The sequence below is a fragment of the Hakea prostrata genome, chromosome 2 (genome assembly GCF_041222555.1).
Source record: "Hakea prostrata isolate BN-2017 chromosome 2, UWA_Hpros_2, whole genome shotgun sequence".
NCBI classification, from domain to species: domain Eukaryota; kingdom Viridiplantae; phylum Streptophyta; class Magnoliopsida; order Proteales; family Proteaceae; genus Hakea; species Hakea prostrata.
In genome coordinates this window covers 22,128,359-22,143,997 of record NC_142601.1, presented here as the reverse complement: position 1 = coordinate 22,143,997, position 15,639 = coordinate 22,128,359, and the positions used below count along the sequence as shown (strand labels likewise).

Genomic DNA, 15,639 nt, shown 5'->3' with positions numbered 1-15,639 from the left:
CAGTTCCTTCCACCGAAGGAGATTCTCAAGAAAATCCAAATAATCTTGTTCCACAAGGTTTTATCTTGATAGTATCCATCTTCAACCGTTGAAAGGCTTCGTAAGACATAATATCTACAGAAGACCCCGTATCAATTAAGACCCTGTGAATATCTCTGTTTGCCACCTCAATGACTACAACGATGGCATCATCATGTGGCTCCTGAATTCCATCCGTCTCCTCCTCTGTGAAGACTATTTCCTTCATCTTCTTAATTCTGTTAGGAATAACATGAGATTCGATAGCATTGACATACCTGGCATGAGCCTTAGACTTTGAAATTGAGTTCAAATGTAAACTCCCCAAGATGATCATGACCGGAGACTGCTTCTGCTAAACTCGTGGGTTTTCCTGATGTTTAGCATTTTCATTTGGAGAACTAGATTGAAAATCTCTCTTCGCCTGGTCCTCCTTCACTGATTCTGGTTATTCCATCTTCTCGGCTGATCAGCAACATTTCTCTGATGAACTCCATTTCTCCTTTGAACGTAATGATCCAGCCTCCCTTGACTGATTAATTGCTCAATTTCATTCTTCAGAATTCTGCAATCATCAGTATCATGACCATGATCTCTGTGATACCTGCAAAATCTGTTTGGATTGTGCTCATCTGCCTTTGCTATCATCGGTGCTGGCCATTTTACAAATCCTTGATGTTGAATTCGCATCAGAATTTTTGATCTTCTAGTATTAAGAGGAGTATAATTTTCCATGAATGGTATCGGAATATCCCTTCTAATTTGACGATCAGAACCATTCCTCGGATAATTTCTGTTGTTTCTTCGATCTCTCTAATCAGACCTCATGACTCCATCTTCCCTCTTTTTGCTTCCATCATCATCAGTCTCCTTCCTTGCCTGAAGGATATCTTTCATGTTAGCATATTGATTACACTGGGTTGTCAATTCTGCAATGTTCGTCGGTTTGTTCATGATCCAAAATTCTAACAAATGATCGTCCGTCAAACCTCTGAACATAGCCTCATAAGCTATTGCTTCATTCAAGTTCTTTATCTGAATTAATTCTTGATTGAATCTCTTCATATAACTTCAAACAGACTCTCCTGACTTTTGGCGAATTGTAGCCAAATTATCCACTGTTTTGCTACTTTTCATGCTACTTTGGAATCTTGACAAAAATATTTTTGTCAAATCTCTGAAATCTCTAATGGAATCCGGTAATAGACTGAAGAACCAAGTTGTTGCAGGACCTTTCAATGATGATGGGAAGGATCGACACTTTAAAACATCAGAATTACCTGCCAACATCATAACAGAATTGAATTGAGCTAGGTGTTCCATCGGATCTAAGCTTCCATCATACACTATGAACACCGGAAGTTTAAAATTATGCAGCAATGGTGCTGACATGATGTCTTTAGAAAATGGATTTTGATTCATTGCTTCTTCCACTTTTTCTCCACCGTCTTTGTTCATCAATCGTTGAATTTGATCGTCCAGGATACAAAATCTTTTACCGATTTCAGATCCATGAACTTCAGATCTGCTACCTTCCGATCTCCTTGCTTCTCTCTTATCTCTCCAACTTGCAAGAGTTTTACTCTTTTTAGTTTGAATGTGGCTTAATAGATGATCCTTGATCTTCTAATTCCAGAGGAATGTAATTTGGATCTGCACTTTCTCCTGATCCCTCCCTGAGAATTGATCTCCTTTGGCTTTCTCTTGAACTCTGGATCTGAGGATTCGGTACAGAAATTGCCTGAGCTCGACAAAGAGTTCAAGATCTTCTAGCTGGTGAGATCAGAACTCTTCCTTCTGGTTGAATTCTGACTTGCTTGATGAACGACCTCATCAAATTTTGCGTTTCAAGTATTTGATGTTGTATACTTTCAAATTGTTTAGTGATTTGATTCGGATCCAGTTCCAAATGAGAAGCAAACAACATATCTGCGAGTTGTTTCTCTTGTCTTTCAAAAATCTTAGCAGGATGAGGTGAGTGATCTCCGTCATTCTTTGCTTTTGCCGAGTCTGCATTGTTGGAATTTGCAGTGTCACGACCCCAATTTTCATAGGCTTGGTGGGGCCCACATCATAACATTCAACTAGGGCACGTGACAGCTCCACTTCATTAACACCTCTTTATAATAAATAAAAACAAAATGCTAGACAAAACATTTTTCCCGGCAAAAGAATATATAGCTGCACAGTCCAGTTATATAAACATCAAACATAACGAAAGGAATATGAGATTACATCTTCAACTTTAAAGGCATTGACATGTGGCAACATCTTGCCTTTATCATGAATCTGAGTACCTGTCAACATTTACAATAATGAGCTTTGCGGCCCAGTAAGCAATAAAGACAACCATGCAAGTAAGTCAGGCAATTCATTATGCATCAATTATCACATCAAAATCATATAACATCATACATTCCAAACTTTCCTTTCATTTTCCTTTTCTTGTATCCTTTTCCCTTTTCTTTTCTTTTTTCCTTTTTCTTTTTTTCATTAAACTAGACCTAAGCGTTACCTGTAGAGAGAGCACCATCAGTCTAAACCACACAAGTGGCATCAGTCTCAACCACACAAGTGGCATCAGTCTCAACCACACAAGTGGCATCAGTCTCTTGGCTCAAAGCCAGGTGTTCTCTACAGGAGGCCATCATCGGTCTAGTATATCTTTCCACTTTTCAGTCTCGCTTCATGCCCTCCCATTTGGGTACATAAGTACCAGGACTTACAGAAGCCATTACATTTTATTCCTTTTTCTTTTATTCTTTTCATCGTCAATTCCAGATTCTTTTCATCGTCAATTTCAGTATTGCATTACCATGCTCTGCCCATTTCAATATACATTTTTCATTTCAATCATCATTTAGCATCGTATGAGTAAAGCTGGACACAACTCCATACAATTCAATCATTTAAACATGAGAGCATGATATCATTCAATCTCATCTGAACACAGTTCATGACATTCTATCATTTACATATGAAAACATGACAATTACATTTAACATGCATAAACATCCTTGCAAATTCATGATTAACAGTTCAAACACACTATCCACATTCCATATCAACCAATTCAATCTAATCATTGAACTGTCATTTAATTCCATGCATTTTGTTTAATACACAAATTGCATTATCGAATAAATAACATAGACTTTATGTTGCCATGTGCATGCTACATATCTATTAAAGAAAAACACCAACTTATCATACATAGGTTGGTCAATATTACTTACCTGTTCCGTGTGTGTCCTGACCTTGGTTCCATCATAATTCGCTCTCCTTGCATCTCGATCGATCAACGGAAATTACGAAAACGCAGGGGCCAACAGGGAATTTTCCCCCTTTTTATATTATTTTCTCTCTCTCTCTCTCTCCTCCTTTCTCTCTCCTCTTCTCCCCACTCCTTCTCTCTCCTCTTCCTTTAATGGCTTCCCTCCACTTTCTCTATTTCTCTCATTTCTCTCCTCTCTCCTCTGCTTCCACTCCTCTCTCCTCTTCCTTACGGGCTTCTCTTCTCTTCCCTCTCTTTTCCCTCCACTTTCTCTCCACTCATTCTCCCTCCTCTCCTTCTCTCTCCTTTCTCCTATTCATCTTCTCTTTCCTTCTGCAACTTCTCTTTCTCTTTCTTTTCTACGGTCTTCCTCTTCTCTCTCTTCTCCTCTCCACTTCTCCCCACTCCTTCTCTCTCCTCTTCTATTCTCTTGCTTTTCCACTTCTTCTCTTCTGTGTTTTCTCCACTACGCAGCAATAATCCCTCTTCCCAATTTCTTAAGTCGGTCCTCTTGAGTCGGTTGGGTAAATAATATAATATATATAATATATATAATATATATAATACATATATAATATATATAATATATATAATATATATAATATATATAATATATATAATACATATATAAATATTAAATGGCTAATGGGCTTTATTATGGGCTTGTGGGCCCGCTGTAATATCTTATGCAGGGCCCACTCTAAGGTGCTAATATCAGTACCTCTAGGTCCAGAAATTTACGCTGATCATTTCCTCGCTTTCGGTTCAGTCTAATTCCACTGTTGTGGGACCCATAAACGATGTCTGACCTCGATCACAATGACACGTTCGCCCACAATAATAAAATAATACTAGAAAAAGATGCGGGGCATTACAGCAGTGTTGGAACCGTTTCTCTTGTTCGTCTTTTCGGATTTACTCTCCTCGGCTCCCTCTGGCTTGCTGCTGCCATTTCAACTGGTAATATCTCCTCTCGCTCAGGTGATTGAGCCATGACCTTTGTTCTGAACTTGTTCAAGATGAGTTCCCACAGACGGCGCCAAAGTGTTGGTGCTAAATTTGCCAATAGCTTTGAACCACAATCTTTGCACCAAGCTCTTCAGATCTATATCGATCTGATTCATTTGATTCCTCTGCTAGTCTCTCAGTCACTGGAAAAAGAAACACCAGTTAGAAACGGAGCCAATCGTCTTGATCGGCATCGCATCTCCGACGGTCTATTAGATTTATGAAGACAGTTCTTCAGAGCTCGAAGGAGCTTCTGAGGTGTTCTAATGGAGTAAAATCAGGAAAGAATCCAGTGTTCAGATTGATCTTAGAGACGTACCCCTTACGAGTCCTTTGCTTTCTTTTTATATAGGTTTTCCCGCCTATAGTGTTTTTAACTGTGACCGTCGGATTGTAGCTTAGGACTGGATGGCTATGATTAGCCTTTCTTCATAAATCTTGAGCGGACCCATAGATCACTTTGTTTAAACAATTGAACCCAATCGCATTGTCATTGGACCGGAGAGAACCGGCTTGAACCGGGACTGGGATATTTTAGTCACAACAATACCAAAAGGGAGTAAATGAGACCCTAATCTCAAACCAAAAAAGGAGAGCCAAGAAATGGTGGAGGACTTTTGGCCAATAAGAGTGGCTACAAAAGCTATTGCAAATAGGCTTCATGGCATCCCCTCAGAGATTGTTCCACGTGCCTAATCAGGCTTTGCGAAGGAGCGACCCATATCTGACAACATCTTCAACGCCCACGAAGCATTTCATTACTTGAAAAGAAGAAAGAAAGGTAAAACCAAGTTAGTGGTTCTCAAGTTAGATGAGCAGAGGGCATATGACAAGGTTGAATGGAAATTTGTGGCTGCAATATCAACAAAGCTAGGCTTCCAGTGGAGGTTTGTGGACTTAATTATTAATCTCCTGTCCTTTGTTACATATTCTTTCATTATTAATGGATTTATGAGATTTAATATTACTCCAGAAAGAAGATTCAACAAGGGGACCCTCTTTCTCTGACCTGGTTCATTATATTTTTTCAAGCTCTTACCAACCTGATACATCAAAGAAAAACATAAAAAAATGTCAGGGGTATCAACATAAAAGGAGGATTCAACCACTAAACCACCTGATGTTTGCAGATGAATGTATCTTTATTTCTAAAGTGAAGTTGGAGGGTATTGTGAAACCCAGCCCTAACCTTGACCTGGAAACCCTGTTGTTTGTAGGTCCGACAACCCAAACTAAGGCAAGAAGTCAACTATAGGCCATCCTAGTTGAAGACTTGGTGTTTGGCTTAGGATCCATGAGTGTTAATGACAGTGTTCCATTTATGGAAACTGCACCTTGATGAAGAAGGAATTAGTTGATGGACTTGGAGTACTCTCTGACTTGGTTCGAAGGCATTTCTACATACTAGTGTAAGTCACTTGTGATAGAGCACACAATAGTAAAACCTAACAAACAAACAAAGAAAAGAATAAGAAATCACATATAAACAAATGGGTTGCCTCCCATAAAGCGCTAAGTTTAGGGTCTTCAACCAAACTCAATGACAGACTCATAAAGAGTCTTGAGGCAAGTCTTCTAGGTCCAACTCGTCAATAAGTTAGCCATAAGCTAGGCCATCCACATAAAGCTTTAAATCGCTGACTGTTAACTTGATAAGCTTGTTCAGTATGTGAGTTCCAAATCTGGTCAACAAATGGCTAGGTGAATTGACCATTCTTGGTAACAATGTTCAACTTTTGGTAACTAATGCAGACATGCCAACCCATAACAGTAGGAATTGAGACAAGATCATCATTGTCATTTGGAACCGCATTGATGCCAGATTTTGTAGGGACAACCTTAGTAGGACTGACCCATTCACTATCAGGGGTTGGGTAGACAATGCTGTCATCTAACCAGTTAATTACTGTATTTTTCACTACCTTTTTCGTGTTTGGATTCAAACGACACTGGGTATCCCTACGGAGTTTCGCTTCATCCTCAAAATTTCTCCTAGGAATACATAAAGAAGGGTCTATGCCTCTAAGATCAGCTAAGGACCATCCAATGGTTGCCTTGAATTCAGAAAACACTCCTAAAAGTTGGCCCTCTTTCCTAGGTGATAGATAAGAAGAATTAATGACAAGCAAGGTTTCATTGTATCCTAAGAATGCATACTTTACATTGGAAGGGAGTGGTTTAAGATCCCATTTAGGGGGAGACATGAGGGATGAGGGTTGGGGAGATGCAGCCAATGGAGGTGGAGGCTCAAATCTAAATGTAAATGGTGATTGCTCCAAAGAAGTGGAAGAGTCCAACAATGTGTTAACTTCCTCAATATTTAGGTCAGATTTCTCAAATGACAAGTAATGCTACAACGGATCATCAATAAATAGGTTTGGAGTATAATCAGCCACTAAATCATCAATAAGATTAATCGCAAAGCACTCTTCATCCCTATTTGGGCTTAGGAATGCATTGAAGATGCTAACTCTAAGTTTCTTATTGCCAAATGATATGTCCATGATACCCGATCTACAATTGATGGAAGCATTCGCAGTGGCTAAAAAGGGTCGTCCAAGAATGACTGGTGGTAACTTATTAGTAGTTGTATTGTCCACGAAGAGCCCGAATTGTGGCTTTTCATTTGGGAACTACTTGGGGTGATTGAAGAGTGTTTTAGGGACCCTATTACTGTTCTATTGAAGACCCCAAAGCCCCATTTGAGTTTATTTCAAAATGGAGTCAAAATCTACCAAATTGGTCGCAGCCCTAAGGTTGGGCGGTCAACCAGGTGTGGTCAATCGTCCTTGGGAGGTTTAATAAACCGCCCCCTAGGCTGGGTGTGTGTTTTGCCCCCTTTGACTCTTGGTCGATCTTGGTTGTTGCTCATTTGATTTCTCATGTTTCTAGGATTACTTTGAGTTGCTTGCACCCTCTTTGGTGAATCTCTTGGGACTTTGAAGAGTATTTTTAATATTAATAGGTGAGGAAAACACATTGCCATATCCCATGCATTTATTAGTGTTGTTTAAATCTTTGTTTACATTTTTATCTTGTATCTAATATAAATTTTGTGAGACTTTGCGCAAGGTTATGTTGTATTATGTTTATTTATTGTTACAATTACTTGAATTATGCTATTGAAATGACGTGAATGTGTGGATTGGATGGTTGGACACTGTCCACCCATACTTGTATACCAATTAGGATTGTGGGTTCACCCATTACCTAGTGACCTTACATTCACTTAGACCTAGGTACATGGTACAAAAAGTGTTTAAATGTATTGGCTAGTGAACCCTTGAGTACTACTACCTTTTTGGCTAGAGTATTGAAGCCGAGTGACCCACGATGACAGTGGCTGGGTCCTATGAGCATCAAGCAAGCCCACTGTCATCATGAGATGGTAAAGCTACATATATTAGGGTTGGGCTCATGGGCGTCCAAAAGACAGCTTGAGTGTTGTGAGGAGACATGAGAGGCATCCGCCCCAACATATGTATATGACCATAGGGTTAAGCAATGGGATCCAACATATGCCTCCAATAAGGATATCATTCCTAGGTGGAGAAGGATATTGGATAAAAAAGGCACTAGGCATGAGGGAAGATATCCGGACCACACGTAGTACGAAACTTTATGACTCTGCATTTGAGCTAAGGTTATCTCTAACATGTGCTATTTCTCAGACCAATGGTGCTATGAAAGAGTGGTGACCTAATCTCTAGCCATGGTTTGATGTGACTCAACTCAAGTTCTATAGAGAACTCAAAAGACGTGCTTGAGTGTAATGAGGGAGAGTGGTGAAACAACCTAGAAGAGACTGGTGTATAACTTAATGTGTGTCCACCATGGAGAACCAATTGTTAGAGTTAGGAGAATATTTGCTTGCATATTCATTCACTCATCTCATTATATACTATACATGGATTGTATGGAAATATGTGACGAATGCATGATATATGGTTAGTTGACCTCACTGATTTCTATTTTAACTCTTACTCCTTTATGGACATTTTCTTTTTAGATATTTTTGCTTGATATGAAGACCATGTTCTTCTAGAAAGTCCAACGCCGTTTGAGTCCTACGAGGGACCCAAAACAGAGGACATGGAGCTATATGGCAAGTCGTGTACCTATTCTGACTGTGCCAACGGAGTCAAGCAGTTCTGAGACACTGAAGATATCGTATGACATAGTAGTTGCCCTTCTATCTATGTGTTGCATCCTTCCCATCCAGCCGATGGATGAGGGCGCTACTTAATCTTTTGAGCCTTCTCAAAAACTTAGACTTCTGTTGATATACAACCTTTCCTTAAACTCTGATAATTGATTTAACTGGACTAATTTGGGATGATGACTTTGATTTCAAATATTGGATAACTTTAATAACTTTTACTTCTTGATTAATCCTTGTCACTTGCTCTTTGATTATATTATTACGTGTTGTGTTATGGATTTGGCCGTAAACCTAAATCTTGTAGTGTATCACCCCCATGGATATTCGGGTATGACAGGATCCGGCTGGGTGGGGTGTGACAATATGACTCATGGGTTTGATCTGATTATTGTGTATTATTTCAGTTAGGTCCATTATGCTCATTCACTCCATTTTGTGTTTCAAGTTAGTGGTTGAAACCTATTACTTCTAACCTAGTTGAGTCACTTATGAATTGGTGATTCAAGATGCTCCCACTATATAGTATAACTTTTAGGATTTAAAATGAACCTGACCTATGATGCCAACTTCTATCACACCCCACCTAGCTGGATCCGGACTCACCTGAATACCTATGGGGTTGATAACAATACAGGATCTAGGTTCAGTGTCAATCCATAACAATAAAACAATATAGTATAATACAAGAATGAGAAAGGAGAATAAAGTATCAAATCAAAGCCATAATATTAAAGTTATTACACTTATCCATGACTTTGAATTGTCATTATCGAAAGTTAGTCAAGTCAAATTTCAAAGAGGCACAAAATACTAAGTAGTGCCACCATCTATTGGTTCAATAAGAAGAATATAAAAAATGGTCACAAGAGCAACTACAATCTCATAAGGTGATAGTTGTTGCCTCGATAGTACTTGACTTTGTAGGAGCAATCCGAATATAGGCACGAGTCTCCATGTGCCTCTGCATTCTCACATCTCGGTCCCTCATAGAATTCAGACAGCGACTTACTCTCCAGTCTCAACTTCGACAAAGTGCTCATAACCTATAATAAGATCTAAAAAGTATATATAGAAAAGAAAACTCTTTCCTCTAAAGCTAAAGGCCAAACTCAATTTTCATTCCAATATCTTAAATTGTTTCACAATAAAGAGCTTAAATAAAAGTGCATTCGGAACATCCCTCCATGCATAGGAAATTCCAAAAAATACTTGAAAATGACTACCTAGTTCGATTGGCTAACTTCCCCAATAATAAAAGCTTTTTGAAACTATAAAATGGCAATAATTGGATGTTGAAAGTTGGGACTAAGAGGAAGAGGAAGTTGGTTGTGTTTCCTCCAAGGTTAACTAATTTCAATGTGCTTCAAAGTGGAGAGGTGGCTTTGAGAATAACTCCCCCAAGGAAATAGAAAATTGGTCACTGTTTATTGCGTTAGAAAATAAACTTCTAGACCTTTCCATCCATCTAAGAATCTCATGCTAATTCCTTCTAGATTCATATATGTTTTAACCTAAAATTGACCCAAAATTGGTGATTGTGCCGACAGTTACTGCTAGATGTTTTTGTTTGGGTTTGTGGGCCTAGTGGACTACTTTGTTAGGCCTTGCGTAATTATATATACATAATTATGGGTAATAATTAAAAAGGCACAATAGAGTATCTATAGGGGAACATATTCATTTATTCATGATAATAAAAAAAAACTTAGTACATATAAATATTAATTACATTTTAGTAGAAAAATTAGCCACAACGTCCACCAGGTCCTCCAACATTAATACTAGCTACATGTGTTACATCATTATAAGATATATATTGTATATCATTGCAACGTTTGTTGTCCACGCGAATATTTACGCTTCCTGCTGTTCCTGTATGTGCGACATTGTAGTTCTCGTCCAAATACTCAATCGCATGTAAAAAACATGCATATCGTTGTTTAGGCCACATTCCACTTCCCATTTTAGGGTATTCTCCATTAGAACCAATTCTTACGATACCTCCCCAAGAATTACCTTTAGCACCATTAGCTAAAGAACTAAACAAGTTCTTTGGCCAATAACCAATGGACATGCCTTGAAATTGCAGCCACCAGTGCCCAGTATTTCGATCCTGTAAGAATACAATAAATAGAATTACCAACAATGATCTAAATGCAATCTACCGATTTAGTTTCATCAAAAGATATACCAATTAATTGTATGAGACCTATTCTTACAGCACATGTCTATGTGAGATTGGCATCCTCAATCACAAAGAGGAGATACAAATGCCGCTAATATGCAACTATTTTTTTTTACAATGACTTACTTGGAATAAAAGATAAAAGAAAGTTATACCTGGTGAACAGCGAGATGGAACTCAAACTGTTTATTTCCAAGATCAGAAGTAGGTCTTAAAAGAGTTCCTGGCCTAATTGATCTGTGAGTTTGCACAAACCCTCTGCAACGAGTATCGGGGCACCCATTTTTGTTATTACCCTGCACACCTTGAAATTTTAGTTTTTGCTATCCCGCTAAAAGGTAAGTTAAATTAAAAGTGAAAAAGACATACAACAACCAGCAATTTTAATTATTTAAATAAACATGTATTTTATAAAAATTTTGCTTTTTTATACACGAAATTAATAGATCAAAAAGTGCAAAGAGGGAAAGGGTTCTCATAAACGTAAATATTTATATATGGTGTCTTTATTTATCACATATCACTGAATTTATCCTATGGAAAGAAAAATATACATGGAATGGTCAAACATTCAAATTCCCTCGGGTCCAGGGAAGAAGCCCTGCTCTACATTTAATATTATATGTAAAAATTACCCTCCTTAGGATGTAATCAATGAGTTAGTAAGCTGGCTTGGGTGAACCTCAGTTTCCAAAATAAATATTAGGAAAAAAGAAAAGAACAAATTCTTATTAATTGAGATTGAGAGAGGGTAAAACTGAATAGACAATAGAAAGAAAAAAACAAAAGAAAAAGTTAACAAGTTAAACCATTGTTTAAGCTTCTAAAGAGAAAGCGGTTTACCACTTAGAAAAAGGAAAACCTTCTTAAGTTCTATCAAGGTAAAATGAAATTCAAGTACCAAACAGAACCTAATTATTAATTAACAACTAAAAAACTTTATGTTCTTGTTAAAAGTGAAGACTAATCATATTTGATGTCCTATTGAATTATAGTGATACATTGTATTATCACAATTTAAAAAAGGTAGAAAAAAGAGCAAGAATTATTAACTAAAATATAATGTGTTAGCAACCATTGTAAGTCTTTTGATCCCAGAAAGAAAAAGGGAAAAAAAAAATAGAAGAAAAAAAGAAAAGAACCATTGTAAGTCATGTTTTGATACAACAAATTAAAGAACTCTAACCTATTAAACATACCGTCCAAAATGTAAATAAATGAGTTTCTGGGTCATGATATAAGCTTGGATTAACCTGATTTAAGAAGTGTAGAAAGTAAAGTTAGATAACATTAAAAATTTAATCGACTATAAACTAAAAAGTCGAGTAAGGGATGACGATTCAAGTGAAGAATGAGTTCAAATAAATCTAGATTGTTAAAGACATACCGACCATCCAACCATTATATAATTGGGGGATTCATTTGGACCACCATTAATCCAAATTTGAACATTTGTAAACTGTAGACGGTCAGTAAGAGTTGGATTGTATACATTAATAGTTGCAGAAGCTCCGTGAATTGGATAACCCGACAACTCATTGTTAACATCTGCAATCTAAATGTTCAATTTCTAGAGGTTAATAATATGTTCAATAGAAAGAACAATAAAAACGCATTTACTTCGATTGCTATAATTTAAAACTACTTTAGTATATGCATCCAACCATGTGACTATTTTGGTTAAAAAAAAAAGCATATGACTCTTTTGCATTAATCAGTGCCTACAATTTTATCAGCACACTTTAACTCTTTTTCCTATTTACATTGGATTTGATGTAAAAACAATACCTAAATGTTCTGGGGAAATTTCTCTTTCTAGATATGATTTAGCTAGAAATGACTAACTTAATCCTTAAAAACAACCTGGTGGTTGTCAAAGAGTTTAAAGTTGCATAGTTTTCCTCAACAAGAATTGTTTGATTGTCTTTTTGTTTTTCATATGATGCTTAACATTTTCTGAGCACATAAGTTTCTCAGGACTTTAACCCAAAAAAAAAAAGAAAAAAAAATTGTCAAGATTTCATTAAGTATTTCCGAATACCAGCAAGAAAGCATTATAGCATGTGATACTCTTAATAAATGGTAATTAGTTTGATGCCGTTTAAGTGCAGCCCTATTGTTTGAATCAAGATATATTTCCTTAGTCATGCCCTATTGTTTGCATGACGATAGATTTCCCTAGTCATGCTTATTGACAGAAAAAAGAACCTTAATTTGCATTTGAATCCAAATTGTAAATTCTCCTTGGGGGATGAACGATGCAACAGTTATGATTATTTTATAGAGACAAGTGGTTGTGGGTTTGAATATTAAAACAGTTTTTTTTTCTCGGAGGGTACAAGTAAGAAGTTGGGTACAGTATCATCTTTTGTGGACTTTGCAACATCACTAGTCTTGTGCAATGGGTACACCTTTAAAGTGATTGATTGTGACTAGTCTTGGGTACTAGGTACACCCTTAAAAGTTCTAAATGACAGGAAAAAATAAAGTTAATATAGTTAACACCTTTTAGATGGGTTAATTACACTTCAGTTTGAGACATGAATTTGATAGAATATGAGTTGGTGATTGCTTACTAATTGTCCAGCGAAGTGTATTTTGCTTTGGTTGAAATTGGTGATCAATTCTCTTGATAAAGTTCTAGCCTGTAAAAGATCTTCTTTCGAAATTCTTCGAATGGGAACAAATCCTTCTGGACATTCCTCAAGTTCAAAAGTACTTAGCAAAGATTCAACAGCTGAAGAAGTTATATTTACCCCCCATTTTGGTTGAACACTTGGTTCCATCTGCAAAGAAATTATAGTGTTAAAAGTCAAAATTTCAGTCAAATTTAATAAGATATGCCCCCGGTCTTGATTTGTTAATGAAGGTGAATAAAACAAATAAATGGGTGAGAAATACAACATACTTGGATTTTGTGATCTTTGAGCAGTGGATGAGACAAAGCTGGTTGCTTGTTTAAATCAACACAATCAATTAAACCATTCTCTGTCTACAAGATCAAGAGACAAATAAATAAGAAGGTTAAAACATCCAATGCTGAAACCGTGCTATCTTGTTGCTTTGGTATCCTTTTCTGTACCATTTGTTATCGGTTGAAGGCATAAGAAAAGAAATAAGAAAATCAATACAAAATTCCCATCGGTCTCTCTCTCTCTCTCTCTCTCTCTCTCTCTCTCTCTCTCTCTCTCTCTCTCTCTCTCTCTCTCTCTCTCTCTCTCTCTCTCTCTCTTTTTAAGTGGTGTGTGTGTGAGAGAGAGAGAGAAAAAACCATCCATAGATTACATAGGTCTACAGTGGAGAAAAGAAAAGGTATAGATAACATACTATAATGGTCTTGAGAGGATGAGGAACATTCAAATTCTTAAGTTCCCTTTCTAGCTCCAATTCATCTTCAATATGCTCCATTGTCTGTTTTGCTTCAGCTCCATAGCTTTTCAAATCAACAATATGCAGAAAAAGTAAAAACAATGCGATGATACCCTTGAAACCCTTTATTGTTGAAACACCACTTGCCACCCCAAGAAAAGCCATTGTCAACTGGGAAAACTTGTTTACTGGTCTATTCAACACATTGGTGACCTATTTATAATATGCCCAACTAATTTGTATAGTTAATCAATACAACAATGCGATGGTACCCTTCAAATCTTTGCTACTGAGAAACCACTTTACCACACCCAAGAAAAGCCATTATGAACTGGAAAAAAGTGTTGAAGGGTCAATTCAACACACGGTGGCCTATTTATATGCTCGACTTGTTCATCTAGTTAATTAGTGACATAAGTTATAATTGACGAGGATAATTAGGATGATTTGGGAATTCAAAATTCAAATGGTCCAAATTTGAATTTTTCATCATCAAGGACAAATTTTGAAGAAAGGAGATTCTTAGTACAACCAGTGTCAACGGTTGCCATAAGAAAGATTTCTTTATTATTATGTGGTAAGGTGAGTTTAGCCTTGACATGAACTGTACGAATTGTTGGATTAGAAGAGCACTGAAAAGTAGATTGTTCAATGCGAGAAGCAGATTCAATAATTAATTCATCATTATAGTCAGAAGGTTCATTGTTTTGGTGTAATTGAAGCATGTTTGATATATATTGAAGTTGACGTTGCATTTCAGTCATTTGTGTTTCAAAGTTGGTGAGTTGAGTTTCTATATCAGATATATTGGTTTTGATGTTAATAATGTCAGATTTAATATGTGTAACATTTGTAGTTAACTGTTGAGTTTGACTTGTATGTAAATGTGTAGTGTGTTCTAATTGTGTGAATCGAAGACCAGAAGGAGCAAAAGACAGAGCAATAGAGGTAATAGTTGTTGGAATTTGTGGAATGATTATATTAAGAGAATATACTGGGGTTTTGGGGGAAAGGAGAAGGTTTTCCTGTTATACAGGATTTGCATGCTTCTTTATAACATATGCTACATTGGTATCTATTTTGTAAGGAGGGCCAAAAGCTACAATATATACATCCTATTTTTAAATTTCCTTTATTACTTTCCCAATTATGTTGATAAGTTGTCATTTTAATAGATATGTATTAATGATAGGTTATGGAATTATTCTTTTATTTGGGGTATGTCTTCTAGTTCTTGTTCTAAGTTTTCTATATCAGGTTATATTTCTATTATACTGTATATACTTTCTGTATCCGAGATATCTTTATCTATTTCTAATAAGGCCTGATTTGTATTTTGTACTAAGTAAGCATTTCTAGTATATGTATTTTGTAAATTTGGGCAGCTATTACTAAAATGTCTAGTATTTCCATATGTGTAACATTTTAATTGTTTAGTATATGATCTTTTTGGATCATAACGTCAAACATGTTTATTTATCTAAAAATGGTTTTCTAGATGTTGATTTTTGTATAGAATAATTGGATTTTCTAGAATTATTACCATTATTATAACTTCTTTGTGATTTCTGTTCATTTTGTTGATTTTTAATTTTGCTATATCTTTTTGCTTGTTTTCTATTA

General features: G+C 36.5%; 1 protein-coding gene across 1 annotated transcript; it reads right to left on the bottom strand.

Moving 5' to 3' along the window:
• Positions 1–10,206: 10,206 nt before the first annotated feature.
• On the bottom strand, positions 10,207–14,181 carry LOC149024053 (protein neprosin-like). The gene is made up of 7 exons (XM_089143402.1): positions 13,975–14,181; positions 13,556–13,639; positions 13,293–13,433; positions 12,035–12,202; positions 11,847–11,900; positions 10,803–10,943; positions 10,207–10,575 (listed from the first exon to the last, which is right to left on the bottom strand). The coding sequence occupies exons 1-7, from the start codon at positions 14,179–14,181 to the stop codon at positions 10,207–10,209; spliced, it is 1,164 nt and encodes a 387-aa protein (XP_088999528.1).
• Positions 14,182–15,639: the final 1,458 nt, after the last annotated feature.

Bases quoted from the DNA above. Each gene is read 5' to 3' on its own strand.
- LOC149024053 (XM_089143402.1), bottom strand. From the start codon at position 14,181: ATGGCTTTTCTTGGGGTGGCAAGTGGTGTTTCAACAATAAAGGGTTTC. The intron at 13,640-13,974 runs GTATGTTATCTA...TTGATCTTGTAG, and splicing joins ATCCTCTCAAGACCATTATA to ACAGAGAATGGTTTAATTGA. The intron at 13,434-13,555 runs GTATGTTGTATT...ATTTCTTTGCAG, and splicing joins TCAAAGATCACAAAATCCAA to ATGGAACCAAGTGTTCAACC.